Genomic DNA, 27857 nt, shown 5'->3' with positions numbered 1-27857 from the left:
ATGTTTAATTAGACAAAGTTGCAGCATATCAATAGATTCTAGATATAAATGAGTATTAGATTTCTTTCTCTTTATTTAATTAACCCCATTAACCTCAAGAATTTTAATTAACTTTGCAGAAATCAACACAGTCTGCTTATACCAACAGGATTGTTTGAGAGCTGCCATAAGAAATGAAACTCGGTTGTAAGTCTCCAGACTCACTATCAGTGGAAAAAATAATTAGCAATGTCTTGATTTTTTTGATATTAGGGAAAACATCTGTGCTACTTATTTTCCTCACTTAGCGAAACAAAGCAAAATTCAGAACACTTGTACTGCAGAATACACAATTGTGTGGCGTTGGTATTGCATTACAACAGCTACATAAATCAACAGAACGATACGTATCACAAAGGTTCTGCCTCCTCGTGGTGTAAATAAAATGCAAACTCTACTTATTTTTTTCTATTTTATTAAAGCATTGTTAATAATGTATTAATGAACTCTATGTCCAGGCATACTTTGTGTTTTCCACACACCAGTCCTTGAGGAAAAGCATTTGCAAAAAAATCTGAATTAGAATAATAGAGGAGCTACAGCAAACAAGATCTATAGCACTAAAAGCATGCATTTTCCTTGGATTTACTCACAAAAATTAAAAATGAGATAGCAACTCATTTTTGTTACACATTAATAACCTTTCAACAGTAGTGATAGAATAGCAACTGGAGAATAAGAGCAGAAATGAAATTATTACTAAGTCTGCTGTTTCCCTACGCTGTCTGAAAATACTCTTAAGTGTAACGTACCGTGACAAATCGTCACTTGAGCTCTACAGACAAAGGTGCACCACTAATAACCTCTCCTTGAATACCTTTTAGGTGTAACATGGCCAGAACCGCTCCTCACGCAGAAGACTTTCCTCGTCTGCATGCCCACTCCACAAGTGGCTTCTCCACTCCGACTGATGGTTGCGTTCAGTGCACTGACCAACACATCTTCAGAACAAGAGCTCCAGGGGGAGGTTTCCCAGAAGAAATGCACACATGGGTGATCATTACAGGTGCGGTGCTCCTGCAGGGCTCGGTCAGGAGGACAGGCTTTTCCACCTGGAAAGCATGAGAGGAACAAAATATTTTATCTCGTGACAAGCGGCAAAAGGTGGAAATGGGAAAAAAAAATAACTGTGATGGGTTTGCTTCACATCTTTTTTTTTTTTTTTTTTCCTTTTTTTTTTTTTTTTTTTTTCCCAAACTAAATAAATAAATAAAGCTTAAATAAAGCTGCTGACCTTTATGGCTGCAGCAACAACTTTCTAAAATATTGTTTCCCCATTAAACTAGCCTTGCATAAAATTGCATTCCGATGCATAATGGAAACAGAAAGAGGCAAAGTATATTTCTGAGTTACCTTATTGATACTCCTACACACAGCCAAGTTGATTCAATTTAAATGGCAGTATCACTCAGCAAACATGCAATTATCCTTAGAGACAAATTAAGCATTATTTTTATGCTCATTCTACTTGCTAATTTCCAAAGGAGGAACATTGCTTCCTAATATTTGGACTACATTCACGGAGCAGTATGGGCTCCTAACCCATACTGATGGAAAATTGTTATTACTAACTGATACAAAGCTGGTTAAAAGTCTGCAAATCAAGCTGGAAAAAACTTAAAAGACTTTGAGTCTCGAGCCTTTATTTGTCCTGAGAGCATTGTCCAAATTCACGTGCAGAATTTGCTAAGATATCACATTTTGTCAGCAACTTGTAATAAATCTACGAAATACAGGAGTAGGAACAGTCTCCCCAAAAGCCTTAACACTCTAGCCATGGGTCTGAATTGAGCCCATAAAAGCTGCAGGCATTCATAGCTCAAAAGCTAGAGAGTAATGCAATGAAATTGTAACCGTAAGCACTGTCATTTTTGGAAGAAAGAAGAAAAAATGACTACAATCAAAATCATTCTCTTCCTGGATGGAGGAACTGGCAACTTATGACACAGCACATGTACATCTAAATTAAAGTTACACGTTTTGAAAGAACTGAAGTGCCGGGGCCAGACACCACACGACTCAGAGCACCTTTATGCCCTAACTAAAATCAACGGGAGATGAAGGCAATATTGCCCTTCTAAGGAATGCTGATCATCTTGCAGGACTGAGCCTTCTGAAATGAAGCATGACCCCAAATGGCCACATAACACTGAGGAAAGAGAGGGACAGGAATTTCTTAGCACGTTGATTTGGATAATCACGCCACATTACTGTTCTCTTTTTCTTCTTTTCCATGAAAATGGACTGCTCCATATCGTGTTCAGTCTCTGAAAGGTTTAGTATGATGATGGAGTGGAAAACGCCTCTGGGTATCTTACTTTCCTGAAAACTTCCAGGCAGAGAAAACTGCTTGTGTGCTTGAGCACATGTGAAAAAAAAAAAAAACAAAAAGGAAATGGCAAAATATCTGGTCCGTTAGACAGAATAAAAGAAAAAAAAAGGAGGAAAAAAAAAAAGAAAAAAAATCTAACAAAACTTGGGCTTTCCCTGGAAAAATTGCGTGTTTCATTGTCGTTTTTTTCCAACATCCACAGTAAGGAAGCTCTCTTAAATCACCAAGTGTAATAACAAGGCAGTTTTAATTTCAGAACATAAGTAATGCCTTTCATAAGTAATGTCTGTTAAGCCTAGCAGTCTGCCAACAAAACTGGCATTAGATGCTGTTCAGAGAAAGCATGAGAGCTCAGGCACTTTCTGCAGCTCATTCACAACTTTTGTACAAGGGAAGCAGGACAGGACAACCCTCTCTAGCCCTTTTAGTCATCTTTTATGGACCTTTTAGGGACCAGCTGTTCATCAGCTCCTCAAATCTATTTTACATCTGCTGAGACTGGCTATCTCCTCATTCACCTTTTGTGAATTTTCCAAAGTCTGCTGTGTTAATAGATATCTTTTAAAAGTGATTTTAAAGTACCCTCTTGTAGTTTCATCAACTGCATCCTGGTTTTCACGTAATGGCATTCCGGTGAACAGCTTGGAGAAAATGAGCTGAGAGTTTGAACTGAGGTCAGACTATGAGATGACATCCAGGAGTGCCAAGAGCACAGCCAAGGCCAACATTGCCTATGTTGAGAGCAAATGAAATACGATCTTCAATGGCTGGCAGAGCTTTGGTTACTCACTAAGAGCTGCACACGAGCATGTCAGGTTACATGACATCACCTTACTACTGCCACAGCACTACTAAATCCAATTTTGCTACGTTTCCCCAACTTCTCATCTTCTGTCTGACTCTATATGCTAAAATACTTCATTCATCTTTAAAGATGTTCAGAAACACTTGGGGTGTTTGGCTTCATTAATGAATTGGGGTGTTTGGCTTTATTAATGAATTATTCCTCTCTAAGGAGCCTGAAACACTCAGTTCAAAGCATTATATTTCTGTTTACTGCGTTTCAGGTTATGTATTCTTGAGATCACTGAGCTTCTGCACTTCTGGAATTCATTTCTTCAACACTAGCAGTAGCACAGCCTTTACATTCACAATTCCACATAAGTCTATTATTTAAATGTTCCCACCATGGAAAAAACAAAACCAACTTTACTTTTCAGTTTAATTATTCTCTAGCATATAGACTTTTTTACTAGTAGTTATTATCATTCAATCAACAATTACATAGCAGTTTTCATCCTGAAGGGTCCCAATTTTCTTTGCAAGTGCTTATGATGTTTATATGAATACAGAATATTCATATGAGCAAGAGTTTGCAGGATCAAGTCCTTACACTGCCCCAGAAGGAGTGGGTGGTTTTAATGATAATTTACAAAATGGCACTTAACAGAGGTTCTCCTGGACTGGATTTGCATCTGAAGTGTTTTGGTGATGGATTAGATGCACACAGTGTTAACAATAGTAGATATTTTCTGTTGTGTCAACAAGGCTTGAGTCTGTTAGATCTGTTCACGCTTTATGCATTTTTATGTGCCCACAGTGGTATCATTCAAATTCTCCGTGATAAACCAGTACAGAATTGCATTACTGTATGTGTACCCAAAGTTAGAAGACTATCATTTTAATAAGACATAATCTGTGTAAACAATTGTATCACTGTGCTGTTGGTACATTAAACTTGAGGTACGAGATGCATCCATGAACATCCAGCAGAAATTACGTATATTCATCAAAAGTTATTTACTTATTCCAACAGAAAAACAAGGTTAACACATTTCAGGTTTGCATTAATAAAAGAAACAGATCCTTTTCTATTTCCTTGTTTGACACAGCTCACTGTTCTGTTTTAAATCGATACTAATATGTTACCATATAAAAACACTTCCATGTTAAGCTTCCATGTCATGCTGTAATTTCATTACTATAGGATGTATCTCTCCTGAACAAATTCACACCCAGTCCTAGCCCTAAACATACAATAACTCATAGGCTACAGCAAATAATTTTGAACCATGACAGAATTTCTCTAAATAACTCATGCATCTGTGATTAATTCAAGCCTAGAAAGATCTTCTAGTTGCTAGGCATAAAGGATAGACAAGATGTATTATTTCTCATTGCTTCAGTATTGGCACTTGCTCTGATCTAAACACAGCTTGGCAGAGGAACACAAGTCAATTCATTAAACAAACAAATAGCAACTAATTTAAAATATTTACCACTTACCTTCTGCCGGAAGGGCCAAGATGGACCTACTCCTGCTTTGGCTTCCCTCTGCAATTTTACTGGAGCATGAATGGGAGCATGGGGACCACTGGGACCACTCACTGAGCACACAGTCTGTTGCACAAGGGATTTCACAAGCCGTGACATCAGGACGTGGAAGCTCTGAGCAAAGGTGATATGGTACTTCTTCACCTAGAGCAAACAAAACAGAACAAAGCAAACAGAGGGAAGTTTGACTTGCTTCACTATCAATGCTTTCTATCATACAGAGTGACTTTATGTCAAATATCTGCCCAGCAGCAGAGGAATACACTACAAAAGAACACATGGTTAGGCTTCAGGCTTGAAAGTATAATAGCTGAACAACCACCTAAAAGGATTTCTTCAGAAAATAAAAACAAAAAAACTATAACTACAGAACCTACTTCCCACAACATAAATTATGCAGGTCCCTATAGAAGACAGTTTTCTTCTGCCTGCAGGTCAGAAAAGCATCTAATAGATGTACTGGTTGTTCTCCTGTGACCTCCCTAGAAGTGACCATGTACCACTTCTGAATGTGCTAGGAGATCCAAAATAACAGCTCAATTAAACAAACCACATCCAAGAAGAAATACCTTCTGTGGGAACAAACTAAGGGACAAGGACTAGAAGTATACATCCTGATGAGAAGAATCTCTTAAAAATCCTGTTCAACATGAATGCAGGAAACTGGAGGGTTGAGGACATCAACCAAAAGATCGTCTGACAGAGTGAGCAGCAGAATAGAGCACACAGGAGGGATGTTGGGTGGAGCAGAAGACATAGGGCTATGTTTTAAAAAGTAAAATAGAACATAACTCTATTTTAGCAAAGGAATAACAATGGAAATGTCCGGCAACTTCATTAAATTACATAGACTTCACAAGGACACAATAATTGATGAAGTTTCATAAGAAAAAAGCTACAAAGTTTTCCATTCTCCTCTGAAGTTTCTTTAATTATGAATTCAGGAAAAAAACATAATGACTATCCAATCTCAATTATACTTAGAAAAATAAAATAAAATTTATAATGACAACAACAGAGTAACACTGGCTCTTCCACAATACTTTACAGGAACAGGGCCTGTAACAAGGCAGCCCAAGATGCAATTATAAGCACAAGGATAGAAATCTGGATTGCTTTTGCAAGACAATTCATGTACAAGTGTGTAAATAAGAGAAGGAGGCTGCTACTGAGACTGCATAAAGCTGTCAGTAGCGCAGTCCTATTATCTGCAGTTGCATCCCTAAATGAAGACAGGCTCATCGCCCTCAAGGCACAAATAAAACTTTTCAAGCATATTATAAGAAGGAACAGACAACCCAGCCAGGCAATCTGACTGCAAAAATACATTTAAAAATACTTTCTCTTTTTCCTTGCGCTTATGTTCATTGGGAAGGGCTTGAAATGCCCACTCGTACTGCTACCTGTTCCAAGGCTGCTGGATGAGAAAATCAAGACCAAAGCCCCCCTTAGAGACAGCCCCACTTCTGAGTAGCACATCTTCTGGCACTGCATTTGGCAACCCCTGCAAATCTTATGCTTAAACCCTTTGTTTTAATTAGTCCATTATTACTGTTGCTCACATAATGCTGACAACTATCTTCAGACAAAACCAGCGTTAAAAAACAGAAACAAACAAACAAACAAACAGATAAACCTGTAAGCCTTACTCCAGCTGTTTCCTTGACTCATTTTAGTGTCAAAAAAAATTTTGACAGCCTGTCTGTTTAGCAGCAGATAACATGAGGGTTTCCTAGGCAGACTTGATTTTAAGAGTCATTGGTACAGTAAAGAGATTATAAGCTTCAGTGAAGTACCACAAAACACACACACCCTTCCCTGTGATCGCTTACAGTGACAGGGAGGCATAGGAACCTTCCCACTGATGCCTTCACGACTTCCCAAAGATCACCTCTAAGCACCCAGCACCCCACCTAGGTGGCTTCTTCCATGCACAATCCTGGGTGAAAGCAGACATTTGTATTCCCCAGTTCTGGCAAAGAAACAAAATCTGCCTTCTGCTTCTCTCTGTAGGATTTATAACAGGTGACAGCAGCAGCACCGTGAACAGAGGCTGCAATTCAAAGTTCCTCAGCAAAAGGGAGATTTGAGTTTTGCTATAGAGACTGTACCAGTGATTGCATGAAGGTACAATTCAACACTCAGTTTGATGTATGTTATAGCTCTCCTTGCTGTGTTCGGGTTTAATTGCTGGCTGTTATTAACGCAGAAATGCACCGCTCTGCACCAAGTGCCTCGCAGAGAGATCTCAGAAAACCACCATATATTACAAAAGAAGGTAATGCCTCTTATTTCCTATGAAAAAAAAAACTCTAACAGGATACATATCAAATGTGCTTTATGCACCATCACAGACTTACAGAAGATATTAAATTCTTCACAGCTTCTAAATTGTCCACCCAAAACCTTGAAGGTAGAATTCTTATTGCAGATGTTCACAATAATCTTTCTAGAGGAGGCTTTCTCTTGGCTAAATAACACTTTAAGCAACTAAATTACCTACATGCAATACGAATTCCCCTCCAAGTATGTGTTTAGATCTCAAGCTGCAATATCTGAAATCAGCCATGGAGAGCCGTGGGGTGGCAGGGAAGGATGCAGTCCTTGTGGAAGCCACTCGCCCTTCAGGAAAACAGAGCAGAAGACAGCACTGACAATGATTGCTGCAACTCCGCTCCCTGGTCAGAATTATAAGAATAGAAATGATGACACCACAGTGAAGTTCATCTTGTAATAACCAGGAGTTAAACTCAGTGACAGATCAGAGCACAGAGGTATTTCTTCAGGTCTCCCATCTCCCCCAGTCAGAACCTTCTCTTGATGTGAAACTACTTCTTGGCCACAAATTGCTGCAATGCTGGTATAAACTTAGAGCACTGCGCAGCAGTAAGCACCAACGCCCAAAGCAGAAGGGCAGAAATCACTTCTAAAGAAAAACAAAAGGTTGTTTAGTTCTTGAGGCGTCCTCTCATTAGCATGGAATGGATCCAAATGCATCCAACCCACCTCAGGGGTTACTGCCACAACCCTCATTGCCTCTCCTTCAGATCTTGCTTGCTCATTTTGTCTTTCTCCCACCTTGACATTGGCAGAGTGCCCAGAATTAGTCTCAAGGAACTACGTTTGCTCTGATGAGTATTTTTTCCGGCTGTGACCCTCAGGAGTGCGAAGCCAAGCAGTTGCTGAGATGCAGCTGGAGGACTGGTAAGGACGATATTGACTGAAGAGCTTCATCCTCACGCTGAGAACACTTGGGTGGAAATTAAGTAGGGCTCTCATTGGAGTGAACCTCTGGAAATGCTTTCTATCCTTGTGAAACCGCTGCTAACACAACTGCACATGGAAAGCACTAGCTGCAAAACTGAACTTCTACCTGCATTTTATGAGTCACAGCTGTTAAGCAATGTATGCTACATCAGTTACACAACAGATAACGTTTTCAACATAGTTAAGATTGAATCCTTTTTATCCCATAGTTAGATTATAATAAATATGAACACAGAATTTTTGCAAACGTATTTGGTAGTAAGTTGATTATAACCTACTGTACAGGTTCTGTATTTGAATTAACAAGTCAACAGAAGGAACTACACGGAGAAACACAGACCAAGATGAATTTTTGGTTCATCTTATAAACAAACAAAACTCTTCCCAATGGGCAAAACAGAACAAAGAACAACACAGAACTCTGCTTGAAATATAAAGATTGTTTTTCCAGAATTTTTTTGATCTTACTGCCATTTCCATTCTAGAAGGAGAAGATACTTTCATGGTTTTGAATAAAGCACTGCACAGTGAGATACTGAATAAACAGCAACACTTCACTCTGCAGAAGTTCAGCATTAAACCCATCTGCCTACTTTGCATGACACCTCTCAGAAATTCCAGCTCCAAAGCAATATTCTTGTTATTCCCAGCAACCCAAGCCCAAATCAGTCTGTCTAGAGCCACATCCAGCCTGGCCTTGAATGCCTCCAGGGATGGGGCATCCACAACCTCCTTGGGCAACCTGTTCCAATGTGTCACCAGCCTCTGTGTGAAAAACTTACAGCTGAATTTCAGATAGTACTGCAATGCTACCTGTAAGTTCAGGAAATTTATTTTTTTGCCCAAGTGGCTGCTGCAAAAATGCTGCATATTTAATGACAATTACCAGTTTGACATCAATATTTCTCCTTGTAGCATTTCAAATTATTCAGTGGAAATAATGAAGCCGTCATCTAAAATACTATACGTATCGTAAAATTTTATTTCCCACTTAAATCTCAGAGAAGAATGACAATAAACTTTGATTAAATACTTGCCTGTAACAGAATAAGATGTCAACAGGCAGTAGTAAATTCAGAGGAATTCATATTGACTGTGTGCCACTTCGCTAACGGCAACCACATTCCGAGAGTGCTGTCTGCTGGCAGTATCTCGGCCCAGGCATCTCATCAACTAACAACAACATTGTGCTTAAAAGTAATAACACTCGCACTACAACAATAGGAGAGATTGCTTATAAGCGTGTTCAATGTGTTCGTGCTGTAACAAAACCACCGATTCTCCTCCGATGCTTCTGCCAGCCCTGGAGATGAGTGAGGACATGCAGGGACTGCCATGCCCAGACATCCCACGTTTGAAGAAAGGCTGAGGGAACTTTAGCTGGGAGAAGAGAAAGCTCCAGGGAAACCTCATTGTAGCCTTCCAGTATTTGAAAGGAGAGTATAAACAGGAGAAGAATAGCTGTTTATGAGGGTGGACAGTGAAAGGACATGGAGGAATGGTTTCAAAGTGAGACAGGGGAGGTTTAGGTCAGATATTAGGAGGAAGTTTTTTACACAGAGGGTGGTGATGCACTGGAACAGGTTGCCCAAGGAGGCTGTGGATGCCCCATCCCTGGAGGCATTCAAGGCCAGGCTGGATGTGGCTCTGGGCAGCCTGGTCTGCTGGTTGGCCACCGTGCACATAGCAGGGGGTTGGAACTAGATGAGCACTGTGGTCCTTTTCAACCCAGGCCATTCTATGATTTGCTGCCTTCAGCACTTCACTGAAGTTCGTGGCTGATTTTTGCTAATACTGGTCAAAAGGTAAGAACAGCTGAGAAGAGCAGTGTCAGTTTGTCTAAGCAAGCAGTGCTGTATGGAATAAAATTAATTGCAGTGGTCCATCACTATTATCAGAGTCCCATAGCAGAAAGGACAAATGAAACGGCAATGAAGACAAATGGAGGTAAAGATCTGCCGTGAGAAAAGATGAAGGAGAGAAGAAAAAAACAGCTATTCATAATGGAAAAGAGGAAATAAGTACTAATGCAACCAGGATCATTTTGAGGGAAAAAAGAACAATCATGAAGGGTTTGAGTCAAAAGGCTTAGCTAAAATGCAATTAGGAAAACCAATGCATTAGAGAAAAACACTTTCAACTGCATAATGCACTGGAAGAAAAACAATAAAGTTTTGGGTAATAAGAATAAGGAGAAATAAAATAAAAAGGTACAAAAAGAGAATCAGAATAAATTTGAAAAAGAAACAATGTGCCTGTAAATACATTATGAAGGCACTGCAAAATCTAGAGGCTGGCCCTCATCCCTGCACCACTCTTACAGCTATGTGCAGCTGGCTCCTTTATGACCATTACAGAGCTTACGAGAAACAGATGAAGTGCATGGAAAGATGAGCTATTTCTTCTTCTTTCCCACTCATCTTCCACTGCAATTTGGACCGTTTACCCACAACTGTTTTTTTCCCTTTTTGTTTATGTAAATATACATAAGAAAATTGATTTTTAGCTCCAAGGAAGTTCCAAGAAAGTGAGCCCTGGTGAGAGGCACTTCAGTGAGCAGCTGGCAAGCCTGCAGAGAGCACCCGAGGTATACCACTGTGGAGTATGCTACAGCAGCCACCAGTCTCCAAGTTAAAAAATAATAGAGCTGCAAGAGTTCCCTATGTAGCACACTGGCTTCAATGTATTTCCTACCTCACACACAAAGACAAGTAGTCATTTTTTAAAAACTGCTGTGCATTCACCTGCTGGGCTTGGGAATAAGAGCAGGAGAATTAATTCTATCTTGTGGTTGCACGTACAACTGCTCCTGAATTAAGAGAAATTGCTCACGTGGCACCTGAAGGTAAACATGAGCTTGCTGTATTCACAGAGAAGAGCACATAACTGCAAGTTCCTAATAATTGGTGTTCTGTTCCCTCCCTTTTTACCTCTCTCTCCTAACATCCTTTTCTTTTCCTTCATTATCCCTACAAATTATAAATGAACAAATCTATGCAGGTGGGTTGATCAAGACTGATTACAATTAAGATTTATTGTTGAAATTGATGCTGTAGTATAACTGAAGCAGGTGTCCCTCTGCTTTCTTCACAGTGTTGCTTTGTTCAAAATGCCAACCAATACAAACTACTGCAGAAACCAATTATGCAAGCAAGTCAAATGCATTTAAATACTATAAATGTGTGTAATTCCAACACTTTAAGAAAGAAACAATTGTTATGAATTGACTTATTTATTCCAATTGTATATAGAGTCCATCTTAAACACTGTACAGCAGGACATGTCAATTCTAGTGGAGGCATTTGGGCACTTCAATTTAGAATAAACAAAGTGATGTTTTATTCCCAATGCATCACAGCCAGAGATTTCTAAGCACTCCATTTCCACAGAATTAAGGTTCCATCTTCATTCTCAAGGCCCACTCCCCGCCCCCCCCCCCCCCCAAAAAAAAAAACAAACCCAAAAAAACCAACCCTGACATATTACACAGGGCAAACTACATTAATGGTGCTCTCAAACTGCGAACAACCCAATAAAGAAAAGTCATGAGAGCATGGAAAAGTGCAATGCTTTTATACCTACTGTTTTGATTATGATTATTTTTTTGTTCTGATTATGCTCCCCTTAAGAATGATGTACCTTGCTGGCTCTTCACAGTCATCAAGGCTATGACTGACTATTATCCAGGCAATATTCCCAAGTAAGACTTGACAATTTGCTACACAGTGTGGAAACCTTTTTCTCTTTTTCTCTTCTAGCCACAGAAATCAGCCCAAGAGGGAGTTTTAATCAACGTAAGACTGAAAAATTGTAAACAAGAATGCAACAGAAATGGTTTATCTAAGCTGGCAAAAGACTTGTTTTCAGAGACAGTGAATGCTAATGATAATAAATAATTGCAAATACCATCTGGAATCTTTGAAAAACATCTTTCTCCAAGTCTGAAATTGAATCTCCACAGAAAGAGGATCAATGCAAAAGAAAATGGAAACAGTAAATTAAAATTAGATTTATGCCAACCTCTTAAAAATAAGTGCTCATTTAAAAGCAGTTAAGACAAAAATGTGTTCTTCGTTCAGATGCAGAGTGTGGCCCAATTGCATACAGCCACTCAGAGCTTCCACAATCCATCAGGCAATGCTCAGAGCATGCAGGGCCAAATGCCAGGCTATATTTGCTTTTATTAGTGCTACTAACAGTAGTAGTTCATTTTTCAATTTCGCCTCTAACTGATGCACAAAACTCAGAACACACTGCTCTCAGATGTCCTGGAGAGCTTTAAAAGCTCACACAACAAGACATGCAGTAACACAGACTGACCACCAGCCAAGGGACTCAATGAAGGACTGAAATCTATTCTAGACCAGAGCAATGCACACCTTGAACCATTTGGTTTTTGAATAAAAGCTATCACCGTACACACAGCTTTTCCCAGCTATCAAATTATATATCTCAACTGCATAAGATAGTTTTCAGATACATTAAGATACATGAAGCTAACCACACCTGTGCTTGAACCATTTTCAAGTTGTAAATTTTAGAAAAATAGGGGTGTTTAATTCCCACTGTATTTTGTGCAGATCATTTAATACTTAAAACGGAGAGAAATCAAATATAGAAACCAATACAAATACTATTTTCCGTGCACTTCTCCTTTGCCCATGAGGTGGAACTTTAATCACATCATAAATAACGATGCCTACATGTTTAGTCAGTATTGCATCACTCCTTTAGTGCCATTTACAGTGCATGTGGACTCCAAACTGCTCCATCCTCTACAAATGACAATACAGTAATGCTGATTACACTGTAACAACAGCTTAGTTCTGCTTACACCTCAGCTACAATGGCATCAATACAAGAATTTGAAGGCAGGAAGCATTTATCATGACCTAAAATACGGAAGGGTTACCTTAGAAGCTACTTAGAGCTATTTTGCATCTCCAGAAAATGTACATAGATTTACAGCTGGTAAGTGTTCTTGGCCTGAAGCTTGCTCTAGATCATGCAGCACTCTCCTCTTCCTTTTTCTCGCTTGGCAAAACTATTTTCCACGGAAGTGCTTGTTCTTTCTCTGCCATTCTGATGACACGAGTGCTGTCACTGAGAGCTGACACAGCAAGACGGAGCACGGTGGCAGCACTGGCTGACATTACCATACTCACTGGGAACTGGGGCACTGCCAGCAGAGCAGCACCCACCACAAGATGGACATCGTGCCCCCAAACCTCTGCCCAGCAGGGCATACTGCCCACTGTGTTCTTTCAGAGCTCTCATGGTGCTGGACCATGGCAGCTGACTCCAGATGATGGCACATGGAACTGGACTACAGGCATTCCACCCAATGCTTGTTTCAGACCAAACAATTGGGGCTTTTGCTTGAAGGCTGTGTTAAAAGGACTTCTAAAAGAGCTAATGCTGCTCACAGAGGAAAAAACAAAGAGGGTAAACACACAGTAACTGAAGAAAAGACAGGAGAAGGAATTGACTTTGATGTCAAAACGTGTTCAAAGTTGGGGTTCTCAGGGTGCTAAAGGTGGGCCTACGTGCTGAGCTGGCAACAACAGCTGCTCTCCCAGTAAGCCTGCAGTGCTGATCTCATCCTTCTTTGTGCTGCTCCACAGCAGCAAAAAACAAAAAAAGGTATGAACTGTAAAGAGCCCAGATAGATACCAGCCAGTAATTCCCTCCCAGGTTTTCCAGTTGTTGTTGAAGTACTATTTTAACTTTGCTACTAGATTAAGGGAAAACACAGAATCAGTAAATGGAATCAGATGAAGGCTTCGCTCCCCCTTTCTAAACGCTTGGAACTGTCAGGACTGTCAGGAGGCATTTGGGCACACTTTTCAAATATAAGAACGGAAACAGAAAAACTAGAGAAAATCTGGATAAAATCTGGTTTTCTACCGCTAAATTTCTTTGCATGAAAAAAGCAATAACCTCTCAGCAACTTAGAAAATATTTCTGTTCTGATTATTCAGCTATTAAAATGGGAAAGTGCCATTTTATGACAATTGCTTTCGGCAGGAGATATTTTACACTGATATTCTGAAGGAATATGCACATAAGGAAGAACAATATTAAAACCTTCAGCGTTAATCTGTATTTTCAAAGCTAAGCACATTTTGACAAACCTTCTAATAGACAGTGTTCAAAATTCATAACATATATGAGCATGATTACATTACTCTAATTTATTTTTTATCCTCTCATGCACAGCAATAAAATTCTACCTTTGAACTTATATTTATTACAACTTTTACTCAACGGAGGGCATGCAGGCATAGAAATATAATAAAGCTCTGCTAATTCCATACATTATTGAAATCCTAACACTGCAAATGCTACCTTACTGTCTTCATGCATACTTAAAATTTCAATTCAGATGCTATTTCATTCAAAGGGCAACTTAAGCAACAGCAAATGCTTCTTTTATGTTTGTGGATTAACGTAGCAAAATTACATTTTATATCTGTGGAGAAAAAGTAAGGTAAAAAAAGTAATACTAAATGAAAGTATTTGTTTAGGTGTTGCAAGTGAAAATTTGATAGATGCTAAATAATTGAGTGCTCCATTCATCAGACTCCTAAGCACTACAAAAACATAGAGCAGGGCAGTGCTAGAGCATAACCTTTGCTTACCCCTCAGCAGCTGTAAACCAGGTCTAATTTCAAAGGTAAAAATCCCACTGGCTCCACCAAACTGGGAACCATGTAGCTACACAGCTTCAAACTACATGAAACAAAAACAAGTGAAAGCACAGGAAGAATTTAGCCAGCATGGAAAACTCTGTTTCCATGAAAAGTGCAACGCAGTGAACACCTGTGAGATAGGTGCAGAATACAAGTCTCCACACTTGTTTGGAGCTACCTGCTGTCAGATAGAATAATACCAGGAGGAACGATGAAGATCGGGAGAAATCTAATCTTATAACGATGAAGGTCATCATGTAACATGGCCAATCATGATACGTGGCCAATGAAAACATGACAACTGACAAACGAGACAAATTCTGAAATTGGTTGACATAATACTGAGTGATACGGCAATACAAATCAGTGAAGTGGCACCTCCTGCAACTAAATACATGATGAAGCGTGAAAGTTGACTCGAACTACAACTGTAATATCGGCACAACTTTCTTTTTCTTCCAAAAGGTCACTTCACACATTAGCTCCAGCTTCATTGATCAGCAGCTGAGATAACTGCTGCTCACACGCCTCAGAGTCATTGGGAAAAAAAGACAAGCAGATGACTTTCTGCATACCATGTCCTCATCACATTTCAGGTGATTGTTCAATCAAAGATAAGGCAAAAATGGGGAAAAAAAAGCCTGCAGAATAGAACGCTGAAAATGTAACCGAAATGACCACCTTTATATTCAGTACTGAGGGATCAAAAATGGTAGCTGTTATTAGTGCTGTAGTTACACAGCTAGAACTCAAAATTGCATTCGGTTTACCTGAAAACATGGCCCGATGCCCCCTGAGCCCAGAGGAGCAGATCTGCCATTCATGACCAGGCACTGAATGTCCAAACGACTGCACACTCAAACTGAAGTCAGGCTGCTGGAAACCTGCTCAGTTCCCACCATGTCTTACACAGGTTTCCAGGCCACCACAAAAGACTGAGCCTGATACTTTCATGACTAAAAGCCTTATCAAGGAGAATGAAATAAAAGTTCTCTGCTTGTGAGTCATCAGCACATCCTGCCAAGCCAACTACAAGAAAGAAATGCAAACAAATATATTGCTGACCTGGCGTAGGGAACCTGCTTTGGCAGGGGGGTTGGACTCGATGATCTCTGGAGGTCCCTTCCAACCCCTACAATTCTGTGATTCTGTGATATTGACCCTATAGAAATTTCTGGTCACGAAACCCAAACAGGCTGGAGGAAATGCATTGAAGGCCAGATCAAAACTCCAGCACAGAGATATAAGGAAGCTGCCACACTGGAGGATTTCCCAGAGTTTTCTAGGACTTTCTGCAAGACGCCAAGCTCTCAGACTCAGCTGATGGCAGTCAGGTTCCTGAGCTACTCCACACCACAGCACACCCAGCTGGAGCAGGGCAAACTTTAGCTTTGTGTGACATCCTCCAACAAGCACCAAAGCGGGGAGCAGGTCACCCAGGAGCCAAAGCCACAGACTTTGCATTGTTAACATCACGAAGTAAACAAACTGCTGAAGGACAAGGAATAGAGCTCCCATGCCAAAGTAACAATCAATGTTTTGTCAGAGGACAAAAAACTATTTCTAAATTTGGTCTTAACTACAGTTGGTCTGGAGAGAAATGCTTGCTTGTTAAAATAAAGGGGCAAGGTTGCTTTGAAAATAGGGAAGCAGAACAAGATTTTACTTGCTCTCAAGCAATTGAAATGTATTCTTCTACAGATGGAAGAGAGTTTAAAGTCACCTCGCTGGCAATGTAACCTCCCAACATATTGAAAGCCAGCAGGAAGTGTTGAATTAATACATATATGCTAACACACTCTCCCACAGCCATGAATGTTTAATCTCATTTTTCACCGACACTGTACCCAATGGTTTGCTACATGGTTTCGAAGCCTTGAGACAAGGGAAGAACCTGAGGAAAGCTCCTGTAAAACAGGGAACCACAGGAAAGCAGACAGAGTAAAAAGTCTCTGGAGAAAGCTGGGAGCAGAGCAGTATCAGCACACCAGGCAAGGCAGTTTGTGTTAACATCTGGACAGGGATGGAGGGCAGAGGGAAGGGAGTCAGTGTGAGCACCAGGGAAGCCAGCTCTAACCTTTACTAATCGTGGGGCTGCATTTTGATGATGTTTGAATACTTCCCATCAATATAGAAAGGTATAATGTATACGGCTACTGTGTATCCAGAGAGGCAAACAAAATGAGTTTTCAGAGAGCATGTAATACTGGCTGAACACACAAGATAAGTTATTACGTACCAACCATCTGATGGAAAAAGGAACTTTTACACATTGTGCAGGGGGCTTGCCCATATATCTTAATGCTCTAGACTGTGACAAATGATTGGATAACAACTCTTACTCCCCTTGTCATCATCCATCTTCTTAGGAGGCTTATTTCCTCAAATCCTGATGATGAACCTCTGTAGTCACTTATCTGAGCAGTGAAAATTTATTGCCTTTACTAGAAAATGAAATTCTCCTCTGAGAGAAATGGAATGGACACAAAAGGGCAAATTTCCACCGTGATGTACGCAGATGTATTTTCTCTCTCTTTATTAGGAACTATACACATTTATCCTATGTCACAATTTTGACCAAAGGGTATCTCCCGTGTTAATAAGAGTGGCTAATTTCCAATTAAAAAAAAAAAAAAAAGAGGACAGATCGTAGAGATGCCCTAATGAGAAAAATGATGAGCCCCCATAGTAATCCTGCCTTGACTGCACATATTTAACAGGGCTGCCAAAGCAGTCTCCAAAATACTCACTAATTACATTGGACTGCCTCCAGCCCCTGTCACTGGCAGAGAACAGGAGAACTTTGCAAGGAGCAACCCACCAAGAGTTCAAAGATGATACTGTTATTTTGGGAAAGCATTGAAGGAAACAGAGACGAGCTGTGCGAGCATGAACAGAGAATACTGTCAGATTCTGTGGACTTCGTGATCAGCTGCACAATAATGCTCCAGCACAGACAGGAGCAGACCAAAAACCAGTTAGATGCAGAAGCACAGAACAGCTAGCAACTTTGCAACACTCACTTCTGACTTAAACATTCGCTATGTTCAGCAGTTACTGGGACATGTAAAAGAGACTGAAGTATAAAAAGAATTCTCTCTTTGATTTTCAGTGAACTCAGCTGAAAGAGTGCATACATGTTCACTTCAAGTGTGTGTTCAATGGCAAGAGTTTTACTCCCAAGTGAGACTGCTCCTAATTCAGACAACGCATGAATTAATACCAATGGATATAACTGAGGGATCCAAAAGTACATCAATGAAGAAAACCACAGTCCTACTTCTGCCCCATCAGCTGTGAGAACCAGCAAACCTGTGCAAGTCACAAATGACTCAGAAGAAACAATACAAAGAAATGTCATTCAAGACTTCATATCAAGTTGCACGGTTAGCCATTAATTACCTTGGGGTTACAACATCCATTCCAGCTCCACAGTACAAAAAGGGCTGAAAGAACTGCAGGTTCTGCCCCAACTGACACCATAAATATTGATCGCAGTGGCTGTTCCTCTTCATTAGCCACAAAGAGAGCAATGTTCCTCAAGGGAGAGGAAAAAGCAGATCTAATTTTAATCAAACTACAGTACTAAAATGCCAACCTCATGGAATATTATTTTAATTATTGCTCTGTACTCATGCCAACTGCAGCCTATAAAAAATAACAGAGATGTTCCTGGACAGAAAGCCAAAACCTCAAGCTGCCAGGCAGGTACACCAAGTGAGGTAGCGCTATGTAACAATACCCAAGTGAGCATTGCAACTGTAACAGCAGTTTTCCAGCCCAGCACCTCACCCTGGGCTCATTAGCTCAGCAGAGAGATGAGAACCACAGTTCATTAACCAGCCCCAACTCCATGCTGCCACAGCTTCCCCAGATCCAAGCTGGTCATGGCAATGGAGAGGCCATACAGGCTTATTAGCTTATTCAGATCTACCTATGTAGTAGAGTACATAAATCCTAAACCATTTAACCTTCAAAATATATGTCTGGGAAGACTGCCAGCGAATATTTGAAAAGGATTACTGGAATTGTGTTAGTTGTCACAGAAAATGAAAATGTGGATTTCAATAGAAACTGTACGTAAGGGGGAGTTTTCCCCCCCAAATCTGTTAGTCTAGCAGCCACACTGAATGGAGGATTGTACAGCTAGATCAGACAATGCAGGGCAAGCTGAAATACTTTAAAAGCTACATTTTTATCTACTGAAATAAAACATTTTCCCTTTTAATTTTACTTTTTTTTTTTCACTTTAATCAGAGTATAACCTCATTAAATGACAGTGTGCAAAAAGAACATATAAACTAGAAAGAAAAAATAAAAACTTTCTGAATAAATTAATGTTTATTGCTTTTAGACTTTGATATTCTGGTCTTTTCTACTTAAATGCAGTTTAAATGTATTACTTGCCACGGCCTTTACGTTAAACCCAGAAAGTCTGCAATTTGTGATAAAATTCCTTATCTCTCTCTTTCTGAACCTACGCAAAGATCCAAGGTTAATTTGCAGATAATATTACTTCATGAAATAATTATCTTAGTCTATAGTAGTTAAAATAGCTAAATTTGAAAAAGAGATATGTAAAAACGAAGCTGTCACTACTGCTGGAAGGAGGCTGCCTCCCCCAGTAGGACCAAAGCCTGGCTCAGGGTACCACCAAGCGCTGTGCTTTCTCCTCACCCTGGCAGTAGATACAGACCTCTGCATCGGGATGAAGAATGGAATCTGACCCTGCATGACCTCCTCTCCAAGCCTTCATACACCAATAGAGAGGTGACCTCCCCAGCAGGAGGTCCTAACACTCTACCAAAAGAGCTCTGTGACCAGACTGCAGATTTGGATGGCCCCAATTCAGCAACTTGATGGTGAGCCATGGGCACCAGGAGCCTACAGCAGCCCCACAGAGGTGCCTGCAGGGACAGCACAATGTGGCCACTGTCCTCTTACTGCACATCAGGGGCTCCAGCCCACATCATATCAGACCTGCTCTCCCAAATCCCAAAGGCAGCAGCAGCATTTTCCTTCCAGGAGGCTCAGAAGGCAACCAGAAGGCCACATGTGCTCCTCTTACAGGTTTCTGCCCATCCAAGGACTCACCTGCCTTTGCACAGCCTTCCCATCACCTCATTTGTTATCTCAGTTTATTTCTTCCTTCCAAATGAAAGCTTAATCTGACAAAGATGCTTTCTATTTTTTCCTCTCCTTACTTCTCAGCCTTTTCCAAACCCAGCTCTGTCTCATTACGACTCTATTGCTCACTGAAGAATCACTTTCTTCAGCCATTCTTTTTCATCCTGCTAATTTTACCAAACACCCTCCTATTAAACTATACAAATATATTCATTCAGTAAATATCCCATTAACCAGGTCAGCATACAGTATTCACAACTTATTACAGAGCTACACCAAATCAGTCACAGAAGCAATTATGCAATTGTACGGCAGACAACTCACTTTAATCTTAATATGGGGCTGGAGATGCACATGCCAATGCTCATTCACACGACTCATTCATTTCCAAGCACTGTACACCATTTGTTTTGCCGTCAGTTCTGCAGCACTGCTGTGTATCCTGATTCGTAAGCTTTGCCAAGTGCCAGCAAATACCAGCTCAGTGCTTCACCCTTTTACGTAAGCGATTTTGTTACTGAATCTAAGGGTGATTCTAAGCTTGCATCTCCCAGGGGAGAGGGGGCAAAAGCCAGGCTAGATATCACAATCGAGCCCTCAACAAGCATTTTTATCACAAAATAATATTAAAGAAATGAAGATGCTTCCAGGACTATTAAAATAAATGACTGCAGAGAAGAGGAATCATAGGTAAGATTATGGGACACCACAGTTCCCAGAGAAGAAGAAAGAAGGGGGCTTTAAAATCACAGTCTTATTTGAAGGCATTCATTTTTTAAGCACCCTGGGAAAACAGGTTGCCATATAATATTAACAAACAGGAATATGCTCCGACAACTACATGCAGTACCACAGACATTTTGAAGACCTAAATAAATAATGTATTAGAAAACTGAGCTTAGCCTGAATTAATACAGACTCCTATGATATAAAGGAATGGCAGTGGTGGAATTACTTTCCTGGGATTTAAGTCCTATACAGAATTAAAAGTAAAGGCGTTAAGATACTTATTGATAGGCAAGAAACTGTTACCCTTAAATCTATGCATGCCCTGGGAGCACTCAGTTAAATTCACAGTCTCAGAGAGTTTGCAACACAGTTATACCAAACCCGTCAGCTTTATTTGTAAACAACACCAACAGGAGCAAACTGCTCTCCTGGCTGCAGTCTCTTTTGGCACAGTACTGAGCACACAACAAAACAGTGCTGACTTTCCATCCAACTTGGGCAATCTGGTGAAATTGGGGAAAATTCTTGCTCTACTTAGTGGGAATTTTACATCTGGTAGGAAAACTGGAATTGGAACTTACTGACCCAGCACACACCTTGTTTGTCCTTGTTTCCGTTTCTGGGCTTGGTGATTGCTGGATCAGTTTGAAGGTTCGTAAGGCAACATAAGTAGACATCTAATGGCAAAGCACAGACTCAGCTCCCAGAAAGGAACCGTACAAATTCATACTTACCAGCCCAAATCCCACATCTCAGTTTGAATTCTATGTGGGGGGAGGAGAAGGAAAGAAAAGGGGGAAAGAAAAGGATCTGCTTCATGAATGATGTTGTATTAAAAGCATTCAATATGGGAGGAACAGGCTTCAAAACTGGAAAACGCTCTTCTTGTCAGCTGCCTAAAGATAAAACCCTAACTGCTTGTTTACTCGAAAAGGAGCTATGAAAAACCTTTTCCTGTTACTTGTCTAATTCTTCCAAACAAAAGCAGTTCCCAGTATGAGACAACTGCAGACATGTTTCGTACAGGCAGAAAACAAGAAGAACACTGCACAATGGAATTCTAAATTGTTCTCAATCTCCTCAAAGATTGAATCTCCCCCAATTCACTAATTCACATTCACTCCAGCACTTCACAAAAGCTCCCTTTTCTTAAATATGAGATTCAATTCACAGATAAACAAGAGTGATAATGCAATCTATGCTTAAAATAATAACCTGGCAACCAAGTTTTGGCAGAATTAGGAGTTCTCCCTTTCTCTGGCCTATCTTAGTCTATTACTTCTTATTATTTCAGAGCTCCGTCCTGCAGTCAAGGCCCACTGATCTCTTCTGTTTCTAAACAAACCAGGATCTGTGTGAGAAGTGCTGAAATTCAGTGGGAATTTGACCCAGAAAAAAAAAAAAACAGTAGAGAGCATTTAGGAGCTGTACCCTGTGGCCATTTTCCCCATTCTGCAATTTCTTACCATTTCAGCACATCCTTTTCTTTTCATTACTACCACTGGACTAATCACAAATTGCTGCTTAATGAAGAGTCCTGGCATTACAATGTTTAATTAGAATTAAGAGGAAGATTTACCTTAATAAAATGACAGACCAACATGCAGCAGAGCCAATCTCTGCAGTGCAGCACCAGCCTAAAATTTCCACATCCTGAATTCCTAATTAACGTTTGTTCTAACTTTGTATTTTTAGGGAGGAGCCTTCCCCTCTGCTATCCATTAACCTCAAAACAAGGAATTAAATTTGTTTTTCATCAACTCTCCTCCATAAACAGAAAGAAACTTTAAGAAAGGGCAACGCTAATTTTCACTCGAGTGCTGTATGAAGGCAGCTCAAATCGTTTCTGCACCACACACAGCACCAAAGCAGTTTCAGCTACAGAAAAAACCTTCTGTAGGGCCACCCAGCAGGAAAGGATTAAATTACACAAAGGGCACTTCTTTCTCCTCCACAAAAAGGTCTGTGGTCAGAGATCAATGTGAGAAGCTGTCTATTTAAGCTGTACTCAAATTATTTCCTTTCACAAGCACTGCAAGCAGCTTGCTGCTGATCCCCATGGCAGGGCACACCACCAGATCCTGGGCTGCCTTTCCACTGCCATGGGCTGCATGGTAGCTTGGATTCCATCCTACCAGTCCTCACATACACAATGCAATAAAACACCAGCAACTTCTTTACCCTAATGACCTTTTGCTTAATTTAAATACATTACACTGTTTGTAGTATTTCCCTTGGGATAGAAGGTCCCAGCTAGAATAATTTTGAACTGAAAATTGGACAATTTTCTGCTACTGAGAAAAAGAAAATAGTATCAACTACATTAAAAACAGTCCTCTTTGCGTTAGCCTTGCTTCCTAAGGAAATCACAATATGCTATCATGCTCTTTTTGAAACCAGTCATGGATGTAAACAGAATTTGACGCGAGGTTGGTCCCTTAAAGGTTTACATGCCTACTTGAACTAGCAGCAGCCTGATGGGAAAAGGTCACAAATTATTTGCCATCACCGAGGGAAAGTTATCCAGCCTGCTTTCTTTGCTGGCCAGACACAGGCTGGTCAAAGCCCAGCACTCAGAGCTTGGTATGCATCCAGCATCTGGCCTGCACCATGGGATGGACGGGCAGAGAGGAGCAGAGCTGTGGGGCAGGAGGCTGAGCACATGCGGGCAAAGACCGCATCATCACCAAGGGAGGATAAAAGCTGCAAGTACAGAGAACAGGAATCCCTCCTGGCTCACTCTTATATCTTTTAAAAAGGTATTTTGATAACACTTCTGCAAATGATCTCTTTTCAACATGAAGGGATCAGAACAGCTGCTTAAATAAAAAGGTTCATGTCTGCACAACCTGTGCTGGGTTTTCTCACTATTTAGCTGCAGGATCCTTCAGAAAAATGGTGTGAATGGTGTCATATACACATGCTGTAATATCTGGTTAAAAAGAGAAATGGCTTAAGGACAGTGTAAATGCAAGAAGCTTTGAATTCATGTATCTCAAGGGACTATTACAGACAGGAAACTAAAGCTCCAGGAAGTTTTGTGGTTTGCCCCATGTCACAACTATGCAAAGAGGCTCTGAAAGCACCACATCAAAACCAGGCAAAAAGGTAACTCACGAGCATCATGAATAGCCACTGGTTATTTTCAGAGGACACATTTCTAGGTATCAAAATGAACAGAGGTGTGAACTAGAGCACAAAATGCCTTAGCAACTCTGCTTGGGATGAGAAGCATAAAAAGATGTCAGAAAGCATTCCCATTGATATTCCTCAAAATTGTGAGCTTTGTGCTCTGTGTATAAGGGACATAACACAGGTGTTAGCAGTGATGTACAAGAAGTGAGGAAAATACTTACATATGTTAAATGCTTCTCTCCTTGCTAAAATGGCAGTGAAATCATTACAAACTCATTAGGAGCCTGTTTAGTCCACAGATTGAGAATTTTTACGGATGAGATTCACCCTCACTCTCAAATCCCCCACCCATTCCTCCTGGTAACTTCACTCCCTGCTGGGTCACAGATTCAGAATCCATGAATACATGCACAGTTATAAAATATGATACAGGACCCCTATTTCAGTCCATTTCACTCTTTAAATAAATAGTTCATTTTAGTTAAATTTGTTCTAATATAGATTAATTTAAAAATTAATCCTTCCATGGATCTTCTTCAATCCTCTCACAGCAGTGTTACAGACTGCAGGTCACTCACACACACCATGCTCTTTAGGTAACCTTTATCACAAACTCAGATCAACTTATGTCAGCCTCATTCCATAACATTTAACACACTAAAGGGCAATAAAAATCTTGCAGTAATGAGTAATGTTTATGTTTTTCTTAATGTTACCATTTCCATTTCTGAAACAGCGACCTTAAACCTTTGTTCCACATCTACAGGTGTTAGAAGCTCAAGTTCATTAAACAACAACAAAAAAAAGCAGCACCTGCTGCTCCCACTCACAAATTCAAGCAGGAAATCCATCTCCTCTCTGCTGCAACAGCCATAGGGAAGAAATGGCCATTTTAACACCCTTCTGAAGTCTTGAAAAACATCTTTTGGACACATTATATATGAAAAAAGAGCAGCAGATACTGAAAAGAATAGTATTTATGCGTAGAAATTCAGCTGAGGGCACTCTGCACCACACCACAAGCTCACACTTACCTTAGCTGACATTGAGAAACTATTTTCACAGGTAGCTGTAATTCTTTATATTGACAAGCACAGGGAGGATGAAAGCTGTCCCTATCCCTAATCAACTCGACTGGTATCTGTGTTTGCCAACTCCATGCAGCTGAAATCGCCACTGGATACTGATTATAGCTGCCTTCTGGGTGATTGACACAAATCATGCTGCCAGGATTTGCAAGGCACAGCCGCACTTCACTTGGAAATCGTGCAACATATGTGCATTTAAGGGCAAAGGAAATTAATCAAAGTATATCTGAGTTTATCCTCTAGATTTAAGACCATCGCCTAAACCCCCCAGCTTTCCACCATTAAATATTATACCCTGTATTTTAGCACGTGCCTGACTCTCACACACAGATATCTATGCAAATACAGCTACTGCAAGAATTGTATATACAGACTTCTAAGTTTCTATCTTCCTTGGCTTGTGAGCCATACATTTGCTACGATCTTGAGTGAATTTTAAAAGTCCTGGTGTGACTAAGCAAAGAAAGTTCTTACTTTTCAGCAACTTTCCCTAAAATTAACCTAAAAATGATCTTCTGTTTCTTTTGTAGACATCACCTTGAGTAGAGGTTGCAAAGGCAGTAAATTCACTGGAATCCATGAAGGTGTCTGTCCTCAAATTGTTGATGCACCTTTCCTGGGTCAGTTCACAATCTGAATTTTGTCTTTTTAAATGTTTTCAGTAGGAGACGTCAGATATTTGGCAATGACTCAGCTGCAGCAAGGTAAGATTTAAAGAGGTAACTGTATCTGTTCCACCAGACTCATAAACCAGCCTGCCCAAAGAGCACATCAATCTTAATTACTACCAAAAAAACCACCAAGTTTCAAATCTATTGAACAAGCCACACATCATTCAAGGAGACTTCTGAAACACTCATGACACTCATCAGCCTTACTGCTGCACTGTAATATGTTCCTTCACTATGGTTTGCAACATGAGAAGCATAGATCCTATTTAATTGCCACGAGGATTTGCGTTTCTACCTGCCAGAAAATTACTGTTTGGGGATCAGCAGCTCCAATGATTGGGTTTGGAGGGGTATGCTCACAACCAAAGATGAACTTGTGCATGAGTCTTAACCCTATACAGGACCACCCAAAATCCAAACCCTACATCTAAGAGCACTATCCAGACGCTCCCAGCAGCTCGGGGCCATGCCCACTGCCCTAGGCAGCTGTTCCAATGCTCACCACCCTCCAGGGCAGAACCTTCCCCTTCCCCCATCTGGCCCTCCCCCCATAAAGCTCCATGCCATTCCATTGGGCCCTGTGACTGTCACCAGAGAGATTAGCACACTACAGTCCATAAAGCACATGCACTACTCAGACCTTACTCTGCAAGTTCTGTCATGCTGAAGCTGACAACACACAGACTTGAGCAAAGCAGTATATAGTTCCGTTTTTCTGAATCTAAGAAACCAAGACTAAATAGTCCCTAACCCATAGATGGAGCTACATAACATTCAGCTGTACATCATTCACTCATTTACTCCCTAAAAGTACACTCTCCATGTGCTCCAGCTACAAGTCAAAGCCTTCCCAAGTCTGCCTGGTGCACAGACACATCTGGGAAAAGGCATCACAAAAGAAAAGATGATTTTCCCTCCTCCGTGTATTAAGCTCAGATTAAAGACAGGTTAAAAGTTAAAGACTTGGATTTCTGAAATTCATGTTAAGCCTGAGCTTTTCAGACAGCTTCATGAGCTGAACCAGGAATGAAGTGAGACACCTCCTGTCCCAGCAGTGCCTTCCTTCTGAAGGCTGCAAGCCATACTCTTGTGGATGTGCCAGCTGATGCTGTGTGACAGCACGTGCCAAGCAGCACACACATTGTAAGCTATCTCCTTGGACAACAACTCCTGGGGAACAAAGGATGTGACACAGTCTAACTGGAAGTATAAGCTGACTGAACCCGGCAATATTAACGTTCTACCCCCGAGGAGTCTCCAAGCTTCCTTAGGTGCAATGCTTCACTGGCAGGCTGTGGCAGAACATAATACTGGACCTTAAAATAACACTGCTTTGATTACCTTACTTCCCTTTACTCTTTGCTTGAATTCCAACAGGATTTCAGTGTCTGCTCTGTCAATAGAGCTGTGTGAATAATGGATTTCTGTTTGGGCACTGAACAAAAAAAAAAAAAAAAAAAAAAAAAAAGGAAGAAGGAAGAAAAAACCTCTGTTTTATGTAGTCTGAAAAGAGAGTAGGGAACGATTTAAGAAAAAGTAATTTCAAGATAAAGCAAAATGTTTACTCTGAAAGGAATATTCTGCTTTTATATTATTCTCATTTTCAAATATTTTGATTTTATTATTTTGTTTCAGACTAGGCCTATTTCATCATAAAAAAGCAAACACTAAACACCTTATTCAAAAGAGAGTTGAAGGAAAATATTCTGACTCTCTGAAAAACTGCTTTCCAGTTTTACAGGTAAAAACTCTTCAAGTTTGGGAACAGATGCATTTCACCCCAACGTGCACTTTTTTCAGTGAACTTAATAAAGTTTGAGAAATAAAAATATCTATTCCCACCTCAACAAGTGCCACATTCTAGATAGTGACTCTCCAGAATCAAAGAGACCACCTTGCTAAATAACAAGACAAACTCTGACTTCTGGCACTACTGCCAGGACAGCAGTAGAAGCTGTATGAAGGTCTTCTGCTTAAAAGCTCAAGCAGCAGCAGGTCTGAAAGCCTGGTGAGAATGCTAATTCTGGGGACTTCTTCCATCCATCAGCTATTAGCCATCTCACCTGACTTACTCAAGCACCTCACCACCAAGCCAGCTACGTGTTGGACTGGCCTGAGAAGGGTGCAGAAATGTCCAGTGCCTGGAAGCATCTAGGAGAGACAGAAGAAGGTGGGTTTGTGACGGCCCTGGAACTTCCATTTGGGTGCCACTTAAATTTGCCTGCAACTTTAATTCCTGAAAACAAAGTAAGCCAGATGCCCAAGCTGAGAGCATCGAAAGGAATGGCAATGCTCAGCAGTTCTGAAGAGCTTAATCCTTCCTTCTAATCTAAATTAAATTTCCTTGATTAGATTTATTAGCTAGGAGTAAAACATCCTTAATCAAGTAAAATGAGACTACCTTTGTGTTAAACTTTGTTGATGATCTGCTAATTGAAACAAT

At 40.4% G+C, this 27857-nt stretch overlaps 1 protein-coding gene across 1 annotated transcript in view; it reads right to left on the bottom strand.

Annotated features, from left to right (window-relative positions):
- The window catches only part of THSD7B (thrombospondin type 1 domain containing 7B), a 244865-nt gene that overhangs the window by 133760 nt on the left and 83248 nt on the right, over nucleotides 1–27857 (bottom strand). The window contains exons 8-9 of the mRNA XM_042827458.1: nucleotides 4658–4849; nucleotides 857–1091 (exon numbers count right to left, since the gene is read on the bottom strand). Coding sequence (XP_042683392.1) covers nucleotides 857–1091; nucleotides 4658–4849 — 427 coding nt within the window. The remainder of the gene's footprint in view (nucleotides 1–856; nucleotides 1092–4657; nucleotides 4850–27857) is intronic.

The sequence above is a fragment of the Centrocercus urophasianus genome, unplaced genomic scaffold (genome assembly GCF_019232065.1).
Source record: "Centrocercus urophasianus isolate 14NV4802_14NV808 unplaced genomic scaffold, USGS_Curo_1.0 seq_28, whole genome shotgun sequence".
Lineage (NCBI taxonomy): Eukaryota > Metazoa > Chordata > Aves > Galliformes > Phasianidae > Centrocercus > Centrocercus urophasianus.
This window is presented reverse-complemented; position numbering and strand designations above follow the sequence as displayed.